The sequence below is a fragment of the Pocillopora damicornis genome, chromosome 7 (assembly GCF_964200805.1).
Source record: "Pocillopora damicornis chromosome 7, jaPocDami1.2, whole genome shotgun sequence".
NCBI lineage: Eukaryota > Metazoa > Cnidaria > Anthozoa > Scleractinia > Pocilloporidae > Pocillopora > Pocillopora damicornis.
Window position 1 is genome coordinate 15,018,015 of NC_142676.1, and position 14,103 is coordinate 15,032,117.

Here is a 14,103-nt window from a genome sequence, read left to right on the forward strand (position 1 = left end):
TTGATAACTTGAGTTTGTCGCGCAAGAAAAATAGTCACTCAAAGTGAAAGTACTGTCGTATAAGTTTGTTTTGTAACTTAATGTTAGAACTTTCACCTTGCAGACGCTGTTGCCGGACGTGCGGAGGTAATTTTACTCTCTGTAAATTAATTCTGTAGAAACATTCCAGTATTGTGTTTTCCAAGGTCACTGCAGCAGGTGTTCGTATCTATAGCTATTTAGACTGTCTTCTTAAACTTTCGTAAACTGTTTTTCTCCGATATGCTGGCTATTGGATAATCGACCGCTAAAGATCGTTAAAATAATTACTATTTAGATACTGACTGACTTTTTAATCCCCCAGTAAGAAATGAATAATGCTGTCGTGCTGTTTATGGAAAATAAGAGTTTTCAGTTGAGCACTGAACTAAACCTCCCAAACACTATTGCCTCCCAAACACTATTGCCGAGCGTGCAAAGGCATTTTCCTTTCTGTGTTCTTTAATTCTAAAAACTGAAAAAAAAAAAGTTCGCGGCGTGATATGTTTATCCAGGTCATTAATATTTTGGCAGGCGTTCGTAACTATAGTTATTTAGGCTTACTTCAGAAACCTTCGTAAACAGTTTTTCTCTCATTGGCTGGACATTGCATAATCAGTTGGTGAAAACGTTAAACCAATCAATGTGTCGGACATGATTAACTTTCGAAAACTCTCTCTAAAAAGTAAGAACTACTGTGGCCTATGTTATGGAGAATTTGGCTTTTAAGCTGAAGAGCGATCAAGGTCTTATTAAGAATAATCTCTTCAACTTCCAAGTTATCTTTCTTCACTGCGAGTGTAACCCGATCAGTTTAGTTTGGAGAGTAAGGATCAGAAGTTGCAGACATGAAGGTTATTGCAATTATTTTCCTGGTGCATTATGTCATTTTCACAGATGCTGGAAAAGGAGCCAGCAAATACTGCAAGACAGCTGACGCAAAGTTGGATGAACTCAAGGAAATGATTGAGAATTTGAAATGTCCTTGCCCAGGTAGAATAAAAATGTAGTTTTCAAATTCATTCGTCGAATCCTTATTTGCTTTATATTTTCAACTTTTATATCTCTTTCTATAGAAATCTGTGAAACCAAGGTTTTAAAAATCCAACAGAAGAGTTTAAAGTTTTGGGTATCCCTTTTTTTTATCTAGAGCCGCCTCCAGAACCACCCATGTCTTGCAAATACGGCTTTGAAGACGGGGCAAAGTAAGTAGTCATAATATCTTAATGCTTAAGCTTAAACAAAAAACACTGGAAATAAAAAATATTCACATTTATGCTAATAAAAAAGTCTTTTTTTATGGATTAAGAGCGAACAAGGATTACATGCTCCAGGTGGACGAATTCACGAAACTGCCCGTTTATTGTAACATGGATGGCGCTGGTCTCGGCGACTGTGGAGGTGGAGGATGGACGCTGGTCATGAAGATTGATGGCGCAAAGGTAGTTTAAGAGTTGCCATTTCATCCACTCACATTGTCCTTGAACTGTCCTTGAAATATTTCACGTGAACTTTTTCATTAGTATATGTTAGATGCAATGATTAAGTTTCATTCCATGTCCGTTCTTGATACGCAATACAGTAATTTAGCACTATATCAAAGTGCCTCTTTAGTATGTAGCAAATATCAAACCCGAAGCATTGATGGATTTCCAAAAACTGGAGCAGCAACATGAATATCTGTTACCGGAATCATTAACAAAAATATTTATAGAAGCGTTCTCCCGCCAAAAAAAAGTCTTGTAAAAGTCACTGGAAGCTTTCAGTCTACCGTCTTCGACGGATAAGGAGATGTGATGACATGAACAATTAAAGAAAAGACTTGAATACAAAGAATGATACGTATAAATTAAAAATATCGTGATGAACATATGACAATAGTGACATAAAAAAACACACTTAGAGTGTTGAAGTTAATGCTTGTTCAAAAGGATGATGTTTTGTCCTGGGTTTGAGCAATTATCAAGGTCCTCTTATATATGACAATAATAAATGTCTGCGTATTTCAAAGGATTGTTGGAAAATACTGGTCAGCCGTCTGCAACGAAGCAGATAGAACAAAATCATTGTTGCTTAATGTTGAAAGTAGGAAAGATAATATCCAGTCTTATAACATTCATCACTTGGGTTGGACCATGTGACAACTTTATCGACAAAATTCTAAAATTTTGAGTCGCGCATTTCATGAAGTGATAGGGGGAGACATAAAATTACTTTTTGAAACACCATGAGGGCGACTTAAGAGTGCAACACGATGCAAAATTTAAGACCCTTTTATAGAATCGATCCTCGCAGCTATGAACACTACTGAACTAGTAGTTGAAAACATCAGGCCTGTACGGAATTTGAACCTATGACCAGTGCAGCGCTCTACTAACTGAGCTAGCAAGCTAACTGGGAGCTGGTCGATCCAAATTGTTGGATCCAAATAAACCTTCGAAGTGGTGAATAACGGCTGTAAACATATGAAAATCATATGAATAATGGCTGATGTTTTTCAGGCCTTTTTTAACTACTAGTTTAGTTATGTTCATAACTGCGAGGATCGATTCTATATTCCGGTTTCTTCAACCGCAGTGCGCACATATGAATTTAAATATGTTTACAGCCATTATTTAAGACTCTTTTGTTTACTGTCATAGTCCACATTCAAATATGACTCACCTTTCTGGAGCGACAAGAAAGAATACGAACCCTCAAACGGGAGAAATTTGGACGCCGGAGAGACCAAGTTGCCAACCTATTGGAGCACCTCCTTTACAAAGATCTGCCTGGGTATGAAGGTTGGTGCAGAAAGTAAGTTCATTGTTTTGAACCAGGAGGCAAGCTCACTGCACTCCCTGATAGCTGATGGCCAATATCGCCAAACCTCACTGGGCCGAGAAGCATGGAAGAATCTCATCAGTGAAGCCTCCCTACAGCAAAAATGCAACAAAGAAGGCTTCAACGTCCTAAGCGATCTAGCAAATCATTCGAAAGCACGAATTGGTATCGTAGGCAACAATGAAGATGATTGCGGAAGCAGTGATTCCCGAATCGGATTTGGTACCGCTGGATATCCAGACGATACCAATTCGTGTGGCGATGTGGCCAAGCACGGTGGAGATAAAGGCGACAAACTTATCAAAGCCATGGGATACATCTTCGTTCAGTAGAAACAGAGGAACTTCAAGCTTTAGGGGCCGAGCTGCTAAGTATAGTTTTTAGTACATGCAAGCTAAAAAGTGTTATCGTTGAGAAAAGTAATAAAATGGATTATTGGGTGAAAGACTCTCTTCTATCTATGTCTTTAATCATTAAGAAATATTTTTCGTGGTTAACAAACCTGTATTCTGTGATGGAGAAAAAGGCGAAAAATTCATCAAATTCTCACTGTCCATGCACTCTAGCACTGCTATCACTGAAACAGAATCGGAAAGAGTATTAAAATAGGGGCACTCGTTAATAAAAACAAATTTCGAGGGAGAAAGCTCTCCAGAGGGGCAGCGCTTATGACAAAGAGGACGCTAAGTCGAATTAATACGGTAGTTGAAATAAGTATGACTGAGTAGCCGCTTGTTTTAAATTTACAAGGACTGTGCCTGCAACATATTATCGAAGAACTCTCGAGGGGTATCGCAGAAAAATGAAGTTGTTTGTGAGGAAAAAGCATGTCTTGCTATAAACTTTGCTTATAATCACACAACATGTTGCAACTATAATTTCTTTTCTATTCTATTCACGGTTTTGCGTGAAGTTGCGCGAGGATTACGTAACTGTTCATATTTATTCCCATCAATACGCGTTTGGCTTCGTTCGCTAGTACTTGTCTATTTCATAGTTGCTTTCAATTAAGTAATTTTCATCTCCATCATCTACGTTAGTTTTAGTGAGCGTCTGAATCATTTATCAATAATTTTTTTCACATGGATGCACCACAGATCGTAATTTCGTTTTCTTTTGTTTTGCATTAGTTCTATTTTGCACTTCATTATTTGTCTATGTTTTCTGTTCCATGACACCGACACACACACTGATTAACACGCACTCTGATTAGATATCTGTGTACTCGATGTTGTGGCGTAAGAATTGGTAGTGTCTATTTACACAATGCAAAATATTGTAGGGCTACATCGCTAAAAACTCAAACCCAGGAAGCAATTATCATTGAGTCCGAACTCTGAACCGTTACCAACAAAACAAATTGGAAGTACGATGTAAATGAGGAAATTCCTCCTTAGCTTTGGCTCAACAGCTAATTAATGCTCAGAAATCAAAATGTGTCCGCTTCAAGTTCTGGTAACCACAGTAAGCTTTACCATTATTCATCTATTACCCATTGATTTGACCTTTCAATTATCATTTATTTCATAAGCCAGCTATTCAAACAGGATGAAGCAGTTTTTATACACTTGAAAGGTCACTTAACAACGACAGCCACACATTTTCGGCAACATAGCTACCGGGTTTATCAGGGATCGTAGACCCAGTAAGTATTGCAAGCCTAGTGGTAGGGTACATTCTACCTCGACACAGCGGCAAAATGAGAGCGCATACTCACCGAATTTGGTGCATTCGAAGGGCTTTTCATGAATGCAGCGTAAATGAACTTTGTTGGGGGAAGAATAGAACATAGTTTTGCACTTTTCTTAAACTGCTACTGTTGAGAACCAAGTGGACTAATGATAAACTTTGTTCCTATGGAAAGGTCTAAGGGGTATGTAGCAACTTTCGACTAGAGTTCATCGTAAGCTTTTAAATTTAAAGTTTTAAATTCATCCAGACAGCTAAAGCGGGAGAAGTCACTACGAACTTAGCCGGTAGCCATTCTTACATCTGTTACCGCGACAGTTTTTTTTTTTGAGTGAGATATGTGACTGAGGAGGTTTGACAGATATTCTCTTGAAAACGGCAAGCTTATCTGTTTTGTTTTGAGCTTATCCCAGCAAAATGAAAGCGAACAATGCAAGTTTAAAAATGCCGCCATTTTGCCGTAATCTTGTTACTTCAGAAATGTTGTCGTTCCCATTTCTTTGCGCATGTAAAATTTCCCATGCGCTAGAGGCATGCGCATTTACTTTGAGGCTGTATTCGCTGTGTCGAGTTTTCTGCCTCAATTCTCCGGGCTCGTGCGCTTTTAAATGAGTTGAATGGCTTGGAGGGAATAGGATACTTGCACGTGCGCGTCATGTTCACGGGAAAGGGGGTGATTTATCAAAGATCGGATGAAGTGGTGGAAACTCCCTGCAGGTCAAACAGGGATCTTGGAGTGTTGATCATGTACAGTGATCGAGAGGCTTCCATTGACCTTATTTGCGGTAAATTTATTCATCGAGCGCGGACATGTGAAACCATGTTTGAAAGTTCTGAAAACCTATCAACGGACAGTGACCTGCGAACTACGCTTTTTAGAGGAGTTTACCCAAATATGTGAATATCTCACTTCCTGTTATCCAAATTTGACGATCAGGGAGATTAAAGAGGCTGCGTTAATGAATCTTTTTTCTCTGAGGACTTGCTTCCCTTTAGTAAGTAATCCAAGGGGAATCGTACTTTATTGGTTGTTTTTGAAAGCCAGCAGATAACAACTTGATTCGAAACAGCATTAAATGAACTCACTGGAGCATGAACAAGCAAATATCATTTACATATCCCCTTGAGTAAAATTTTTGGCGAAGAACCGCTCCTAACTATTACTAATTCACGACTTACAGAACTTTTTATATCTTTGATTTCTGTTTCAGAAAATTGCAGTTGCAATTAAACGAGAAATAGTTTCACATTATAGTAGGCTGCAATTACATCAAAATCAGGATAAGAGCACAACCGTTTTTTATGAAACATCTCAGTTTCTTTATTTCCTATTGTAGTAAACGTTTAAATACGATTCACCGCTTTGGACGAACATAAAGAATACGGCCTTCCTGAAGGGGAGTCTGGCTTGGATGACCAAGAGACCAAGTTACCAACCTACTGGAACACACCCTTCACCAAGATCTGTCTCGGTATGAAGGTTGGTGAGGTCACCAAGTTCTTTGTTTTGAACCAAAAGGCAAGCTCGCTGTACGCCCTGATTGCAGATGGCAAATATCGCAAAACCTCTCTGGGTCGGGACGAATGGAAGAAGTTGATCACTGGTGCTTCCCTACAAAAACAACTGCCAAAAGGAGGGTTTCAACGTCCTGAGTGTTAACGCCGGTGCTTCTAGGGCACGAATTGGAATCGTGGGTAACAATGAAAACGCTTGCACGTCCAGTGATTCCCGAATGGGGTTTGGTACCGCTGGATACCCAGACAATACCAACTCGTGTGGCAACGTGGCCAAGCAAGGTGGAGATAAAGGCGACAAATTCATCAAAGCCATGGGATACATCTTCGTTCAGTAGAAACAGTTAAACTTCAAGCAGTAAGGGCTAGGCTAAGCTCATGGCTGCTAAGCATAGTTTTTAGTACATGCAGGCTAAAATGTGTCGTTGTCGAAAAAAGTAATAAAATAAATTATTGGATGAAAGATGCCGTTCTCTTTATGTCTTGTATCATCTTAAGTTTTTTTTTACCCGGTTAACAACCCTGTTCCTGTATGCCCTAATGTTTGAAAACTAAGGACAATGTTCAAGGCAATAATTTGCAGCCGAACGTATCATTTTTACAGTGTTGAAATGAAATTTGATGTAAATGAATACCTTGAGATCTTCCCGAACTGTTCCTCCACTTTGTTCGAACAGAAGCGAGTGAAGGAGGAAAAGTAGCATGCTAAGAACGATTTGATATTGCCTTCCATCTATCATCCGTAATGTTACTAAGCAATCTACTAATGTAGACTTCGTTAAATTTGGCAATTCGTTTCATGTCTCTACAAAATCGTGGGATGTTGACTTCTTCCTACTCCACTCGCCCTAACCAGGGCCTCAGATCGAGCTCATTTTGAGCGATATATATTATTTATCATTATCACAAGATTTTCACAAAATTTGAGGCTTTTTCTTATAAGATGAGTAACACACTGATTTCTTGTTTAGCCGGACTAATATATATTATCCCGTTGAGGTCATTCTTTCGTATGAAATTACGTTTCTTGTTTTGCGTGAGCGCGCGCACACAGGATAAATTGATATTGGCTAACACCCTGTATTGTATTTCTATTCATTCATGAAGAATATTTTCTGCGAAACACAAGATAAGGCGGTCTTTCATTAAAACCCATTGAAATTTTAAAAATGGTGTTTCTTTCCTGAACAGGTGTTTTCATCTATCTTTTCGAGCAGTTTCGTTTTTCTAATAGTGAAAAGCGATATGAAAGAATACATACAAAACTATGTGGTAATAATTTAATTGTTCAAGATTTGTAGCCATGGCAACTCGCTTAGCGTAATATTTACAGGAGCGAAAAGTTTGTTCTTCGCAAAAACCTCTGTAAAGGCTTTAACAAATTTTGATATATGAATTTCTAAATTTTTTTGCTTTAAAAATGCTTTTTTAACCAAAACAGAAGCGAAGAGAAACAAGGAGGGGTAATAAAACATCGGGCAAAGTCTCAAGGAATAATTATCGTGGAATTCTCTATGGAATGAAATTAATAGCAGTGCGCATATTTTCTCGCCTTTAAATCACCCTCATCACTGAGTATCCTATCCTTATTTCTTTCGGGATTATTTCGAATTTTCCTCCCATTTTATGTGAGGAAAAAATGTCATTCTTGCAAGGGCTTTTGACTGGACCTCTAGATTGTAGCCTCTGGGGCTCATTGGTAGCGATAAGTGTTATTCACCATTATCTCTCTGATAATTTTATCAGTCTTTCATGGCTGTAAAACGACGCTGCATCTTCATGGCTCACCTGCTGTTTTATGTCGGACCACAACATTTGCTTTCACGAGGCTGAATTATTTGTGTTGAATTTTGGAAAACACCCTGAATGGTATTCCTATTCATCACGAAGCATATTTTTTGCAGAACACACTCGGAGACTTAAACATAACTACACAAAGTGGACTCGGGTCGTAAACCCTTCATTTGATTAAAGAATCTTCCTGTTAAATTGCAAGTACCTGTTCATATACGTCCGTACAATCAACATTGATGTACCATTCATTTAATATTCATTGGTCCAAACGACCCATCCCTTAATAGAAAAAAATCGTTAAAGCGTTTTGGACTTCAGCTTTTTTAAGTCCGTCGCTGAGCTAATGTGCTCGAATAACTTTCAACACCGCAACTAAATATATGTTATTTGCCGGCTGGGAGGTCCGTATGGTGAAAAACTGTGACCGAGGTCTTGAAAATACTGCCCGAGGCCGTAGGCCGAGGGCAGCATTTTCAAGACCGAGGTCACAGTTTTTCACCATACGGACCGACCCTTAGCCGGTAAATAACATATTTATTGTTTTTTAAACTTGACGAAATTCTTTCCAAAAGAACCCGAATGATTTAGGGCAGTAAATACGGCAAGATCTTCCATAAACTGAACAATTTTTGAGTGAGTAAATGGTAGTTAAAATAGCGGTGATGCAAATTAAAGAGAGATGCCTCAGCGAAACATTTTCATTTCCGTAACGATAAAGATGATTTAAAAGGCTTCCAAACAAACTTTGAAACATTATTTTTACAAGTATCTGCCACAATCTGACACCTGTCAATTAGAGAGCGCGTAAGAAAAAAAAAGCGCAAGAAGATTTGAAAAACAACGGAACTAGTTTGGCAAGGACTGTCACGACAATGTTTTCTTCAAAAACAATCAATGATATAACGGAAAGTATTATTCACTCTCATCGACGATTCATTCATGTACGAAGATTTACCTCTGTTCATTAAGTAAACGGCGAGGAAAGTAACTGTGAGTAAATTCAAATTTTTTATTTTGAAGTTGTGAGAGTTTGCTCGTTTGTTTGCTGCAACGGCGTGTGTAAATCTGGTCTTTCCTCCACAAAAACTGAATTCGAACGGCACACTCCAACGAGACACAAGGGGATTTAATGCGGCCTTTTCTCAATAAATTCCTTCAGTTTCTGTTGTGCAATTTATGGTCCAAATGTCCAAATTGAACGGACTTTGAAAGACTCACCAAGAGCGTATATTTATTGTCGAACTGAAATTAAAACTTCGCTCGCTCTTTTACTACGAACAAATTGTTTGAGAAAATTCAGACATTAAATGAATGAAAGTTCCATTGTTCAGTTTACCTGTAACCAAATACCTCACGTTTTAACTTTCTAAGTACTTTTTGTGAATGATTAAAATTAATTGCAGACGGTTTTTAGGCCGCTTGTCAACCGACGTAATGACACCATTGCCTATACAAATTCATTCTGAAACCAATATTTTTTTGTCAACTAAATTGATTTGAGAGAGAGAAAGAGAGGATTCATAAGTCGACTTGAGGTAGTGACCGATGTGTTTGCTTAAAAATACTGCCCAGCGGGAAAAACGAGGTATATTTATGAAAAATGGCAACGAAAGTTGAGATGTACACGGCGACTCACGAAAGCGTTACCGTGGCCCGTGGGCAGAGATAGGAAAATACTGACCGGGTAAAGAACCAATCAGATTGCAGGATTCGTTACCGTGCCCTCTAAAAAAACAATAAAAAGCCATATCTTAAGAACCGTAAGGTGCTTTTTGGGTCATTATTGCTTTTTAATTACATTCCCTTAACATTTTCTCTTTATACGTCAAAAATGTAATCAGGACTTTTTGGATTTTATTTCATGTTTGATAATTATTAAGACAACCATCTGGTGGGGGATACGAAACAACGAAAAGACCGTTTAATGATTACGTAACCACATTCGGTAGTTAAATAAAATTCACGTATCATTTGGTGTGATGTATCTACATGAATGGCTTAAAATTCATTTCCACCTTTTGGTGAAACGTTAGAGATTTTCATTTCGTGAAGATTTTCATAGAGAAAAAAGGAGATCCAGCAAACCATTTCGGGCCTGATGGAAGTGTTTCCGTGTGTGAAAATAATTTCAATACACTTTTTAATAACTTTTGAAATCCATCACGTGAATAATCTGTTCCCATGCTATTCTCATTTAATTAGTAAGTGACCTGATATATCATCATTCCGCATTGAAAATACACTATTTGATAACTTGAGTCAGTTGTGCACGAAAAATAGTCACTCAAAGTGAAAGTACTATTAGGAAAGTTTGTTTTGTAACTTAATGTTGGAACTTTCACCTTGCAGACGCTGTTACTGGACATACGGAGGTAATTTTATTCTCTCTGTAAATTAATTCTGTAGATACATTCCAGTATTGTGTTTTCCAAGGTCACTGCAGCAGGTGTTCGTATCTATAGCTATTTGGACTGTCTTCCGAAACTTTCATAAATTGTTTTTCTCCGATACGCTGGCTATTGGATAATCGACTGGTAAAGATCGCTAAACTAATTACTATTTAGATGCTGACTGACTGACTTTTTAACCCCCCAGTAAGAAGTGAATACTGATGTGGCGTTGGTTATGGAAAATGAGGGTTTTAAGTTGAGCAGCAACTAACCGAAACTAAACCTCCCAAACACTATTACCGAACGTGCAGTAACATGTTCCTTTCTGTGTTCTTTAATTATAAAAACTAAAAAAAAAAGGTTCGCGGCGTGATATGTTTATCCAGGTCATTTTGGCAGGCGTTCGTAACTATAGTTATTTAGACTTACTTCAGAAACCTTCATTAATAGTTTTTCTCTGAATGGCTAAACATTGCATAATCAGTTGGTGAAAACGTTAAACCAATCAAAGTGTCGGACATGATAAACTTTTGAAAACTCTCTCTCAAATGTAAGAACTACTGTGGCCTATGTTATGGAGAATTTGGCTTTTAAGCTGAAGAGCAATCAAGGTCTTATTAACAATAATCTCTTCAACTTCCAAATTATCTTTCTTCACTGCGAGTGAAACCTGATCAGTTTAGTTTGGAGAGTAAGGATCAGAAGTTGCAGACATGAAGGTTATTGCAATTATTTTCCTGGTGCATTACCTCATTTTCACAGATGCTGAAGAAGGAGCCAGCAAATACTGCAAGACAGCTGACGAAAAGTGGGATGAGCTCAAGGAAATGATTGAGAGTTTAAACTGTCCTTGCCCAGGTAGTTTAAAAATGTAGTTTTCAATTTAATTCGCCGAATCTTTACTTGCTTCATATTTCCAATTTTTTATCTCTTTCTATGAAAATCTGTGAAACCAAGGCTTGAAAAATCCAACAGAAGAGTTTAAAGTTTTGGGTATCCCTTTTTTTTTTTATCTAGAGCCGCCTCCAGAACCACCCATGTCTTGCAAATACGGCTTTGAAGACGGGGAAAAGTAAGTAGTCATAATATCTTAATGCTTAAGCTTATACAAAAAACACTGGAAATAAAAAATATTCACATTTATGCTAATAAAAAAGTTCTCTTTTTTTTTTGTGGATTAAGAGCGAACAAGGATTACATGCTCCAGGTGGACGAATTCACGAAACTGCCTGTTTATTGTAACATGGATGGCGCTGGTCTCGGCGACTGTGGAGGTGGAGGATGGACGCTGGTCATGAAGATTGATGGCGCAAAGGTAGTTTAAGAGTTGCCATTTCATCCACTCACATTGTCCTTGAACTGTCCTTGAAATATTTCACGTGAACTTTTTCATTAGTATATGTTAGATGCAATGATTAAGTTTCATTCCACATTTTCCTTGAGTGTCATTAACATATGTTAGCTGCAATGACTAAGTCAGTTGCATTCCATGTCCGTTCTTGATACACTTTGCAGTAATTGAGCACCATATCAAAGTGCCTCTCTAGTATGTAGCAACTATCAAACTCAAATTGCAAATGGGCACATCTTCTGTGTGAGCAGAAAAACTGGAACAACAACATCGGATATCTGTTACCAGGATCATTAACAAAAATATTTATAGAAGAGTTCTCCGGCTAAAAAGGTCTTAATTAACGGTAAGCTTTCAGTCTACCTGCAAAGAAGAAGATAGAACAGGATAATTGTTGCTTAATTAATGCTGAAAAAAGGAAAGATAATCTCCAGTCTTATAACAATCATCACATGGGTTGGACCTTGTGACAACTTTATCGACAAGATTCTAAAATTCTGAGTCGCGCATTTTATGAAGTGAAAGGGGAGACATAAAATTCCTTTTTGAAACAAATACTATTCGGGGTTGCAGTTATCTATTTACTATCAGGGCGACTTAAGGATGCAACACGATGCAAAATTTAAGACTCTTTTGTTTACTGTTATAGTCCACATTCAAATATGACTCACCTTTCTGGAGCAACAAGAAAGAATACGAACCCTCAAACGGGAGAAATTTGGAGGCCGGAGAGACCAAGTTGCCAACCTATTGGAGCACCTCCTTTACAAAGATCTGCCTGGGTATGAAGGTTGGTGCGGAAAGTAAGTTCATCGTTTTGAACCAGGAGGCAAGCTCGCTGCACTCCCTGATAGCTGATGGCCAATATCGCCAAACCTCACTGGGCCGAGAAGCATGGAAGAATCTCATCAGTGAAGCCTCCCTACAGCAAAAATGCAACAAAGAAGGCTTCAACGTCGTGAGCGATGTGCCAAATTTTTCGAAAGCACGAATTGGTATCGTGGGCAACAATGAAAACGCTTGCACGACCAGTGATTCCCGAATCGGATTTGGTACCGCTGGATATCCAGACGATACCAATTCGTGTGGCAACGAGGCCAAGCACGGTGGAGATAAAGGCGACAAATCCACCGAAGCCATGGGATACATCTTTGTTCAGTAGAAACAGTGGAACTTCAAGCATTGGGGGCTGGGCTAAGGTACTTGCTGCTAAACATAGTTTTAGTACATGCAGACTAAAAAGTGTTATTGGTGTAAAAAAGTAATAATTAAAAATGGATTATTGGGTGAAAGACTCTCTTCTATGCCTTTTATCATCTTGAAATATTTTTCAGTGGTTAACAAACCTGTATTCTGTGATGGAGAAAAAGGCGAAAAATTCATCAAATTCTCACTGTCCATGCACTCTAGCACTGCTATCACTGAAACAAAATCGGGACGAGTATTAGAATAGGGGCGCTTGTTAACAAAAACAAAATTCGAAGGGGGGGAAGCTTATAGAGGGAAGCACTTATGCGAAAGAGGACGCTAAGTCGAAATAATACGCTAGTTGAAATAAGTATGACTGAATAGCCGCTTGTTTTAAATTTACAAGGACTTTGCCTGCAGCATATTATCGAAGAACTCTCGAGGGGGCATCTCGGAGAAATGAAGTTGTTTGTGAGGAAAAAACATGTCTAGCTATAAACCTTGCTTCTCATCACACAACGTGTTGCAGCTAGATTTCCCTTTCTATTCTATTAACGGTTTTGTGTGAAGTTGCGCGAGGATTACTTAGCTGTTCATATTTATCCTAATCAATATGCGTTTGGTTTCGTTCGTTCGCTGTAACTCAGTTTTTCAAGCAGAACGAAGTTGTTTTTATACACTTGAAAGGTCAGTTAACAACGACAGCCACACATTTTCGGTAACATGGCTACCTGGTCTACCAGGGATCGTAGACCCAGTAAGTATTACAAGCCTAGTGGCAGGGTACATTCTACCTCGACACAGCGGCAAAATGAGAGCGCATGCTAACCAAATTTGGCGCGTTCAAGGGGCTTTTCATGAATACAGCGTAAATGAACTTTGTTGGGGGAAGATCAGAACGTCGTTTTGCACTTTTCTTAGACTATTACTGTTGAGAACCAAGTGGACTAGTGATAAATTTTGTTCCTATGGAAAGGTCTGAAGGGTATGTAGCAACTTTTAACCATAATTCATCGTAAGCTGTTTTAACTTCAGCCAGACAGCTAAAGCGGGAGAAGTCACTACGAACTTAGCCAGTAGCCATTCTTACATCTGTTACCGCAACATTTTTTTTTTTTGAGTGAGATGTGTCACTGAGGATGTTTGAAAGAAATTTTCCTGATAACGGCAAGCTTATCTGTTTTGTTTTGAGCTTATCCCAGCAAAATGAAAGCGAACAATGCGAAGTTTTAAAATGCCGCCATTTTGCGTAATCTTCACTTCAGAAATGTTGACGTTCCAATTTCTTTGCGCATGTAAAATTTGCCGTGCGCTAGAACCATGCGCATTCACTTT

The 14,103-nt window shown here is 38.5% G+C and overlaps 2 protein-coding genes and 1 pseudogene across 2 annotated transcripts; all 3 read left to right on the top strand.

The window, feature by feature from the left end:
* The first annotated feature begins 679 nt into the window (after positions 1-679).
* Positions 680-3,286, top strand: LOC113676037 (putative skeletal organic matrix protein 5). Its single transcript, XM_027192653.2, has 4 exons — positions 680-1,011; positions 1,169-1,223; positions 1,328-1,460; positions 2,661-3,286. Exons 1-4 carry the CDS (start codon positions 867-869, stop codon positions 3,171-3,173), a joined length of 846 nt encoding a protein of 281 aa, XP_027048454.2. The 5' UTR covers positions 680-866; the 3' UTR covers positions 3,174-3,286.
* A 1,899-nt stretch (positions 3,287-5,185) lies between these two features.
* LOC149042758 (uncharacterized) lies at positions 5,186-6,503 on the top strand (annotated as a pseudogene).
* A 4,259-nt stretch (positions 6,504-10,762) lies between these two features.
* Positions 10,763-12,872, top strand: LOC149042759 (putative skeletal organic matrix protein 5). Its single transcript, XM_089213537.1, has 4 exons — positions 10,763-11,087; positions 11,247-11,301; positions 11,412-11,544; positions 12,230-12,872. Exons 1-4 carry the CDS (start codon positions 10,943-10,945, stop codon positions 12,740-12,742), a joined length of 846 nt encoding a protein of 281 aa, XP_089069663.1. The 5' UTR covers positions 10,763-10,942; the 3' UTR covers positions 12,743-12,872.
* Positions 12,873-14,103: the final 1,231 nt, after the last annotated feature.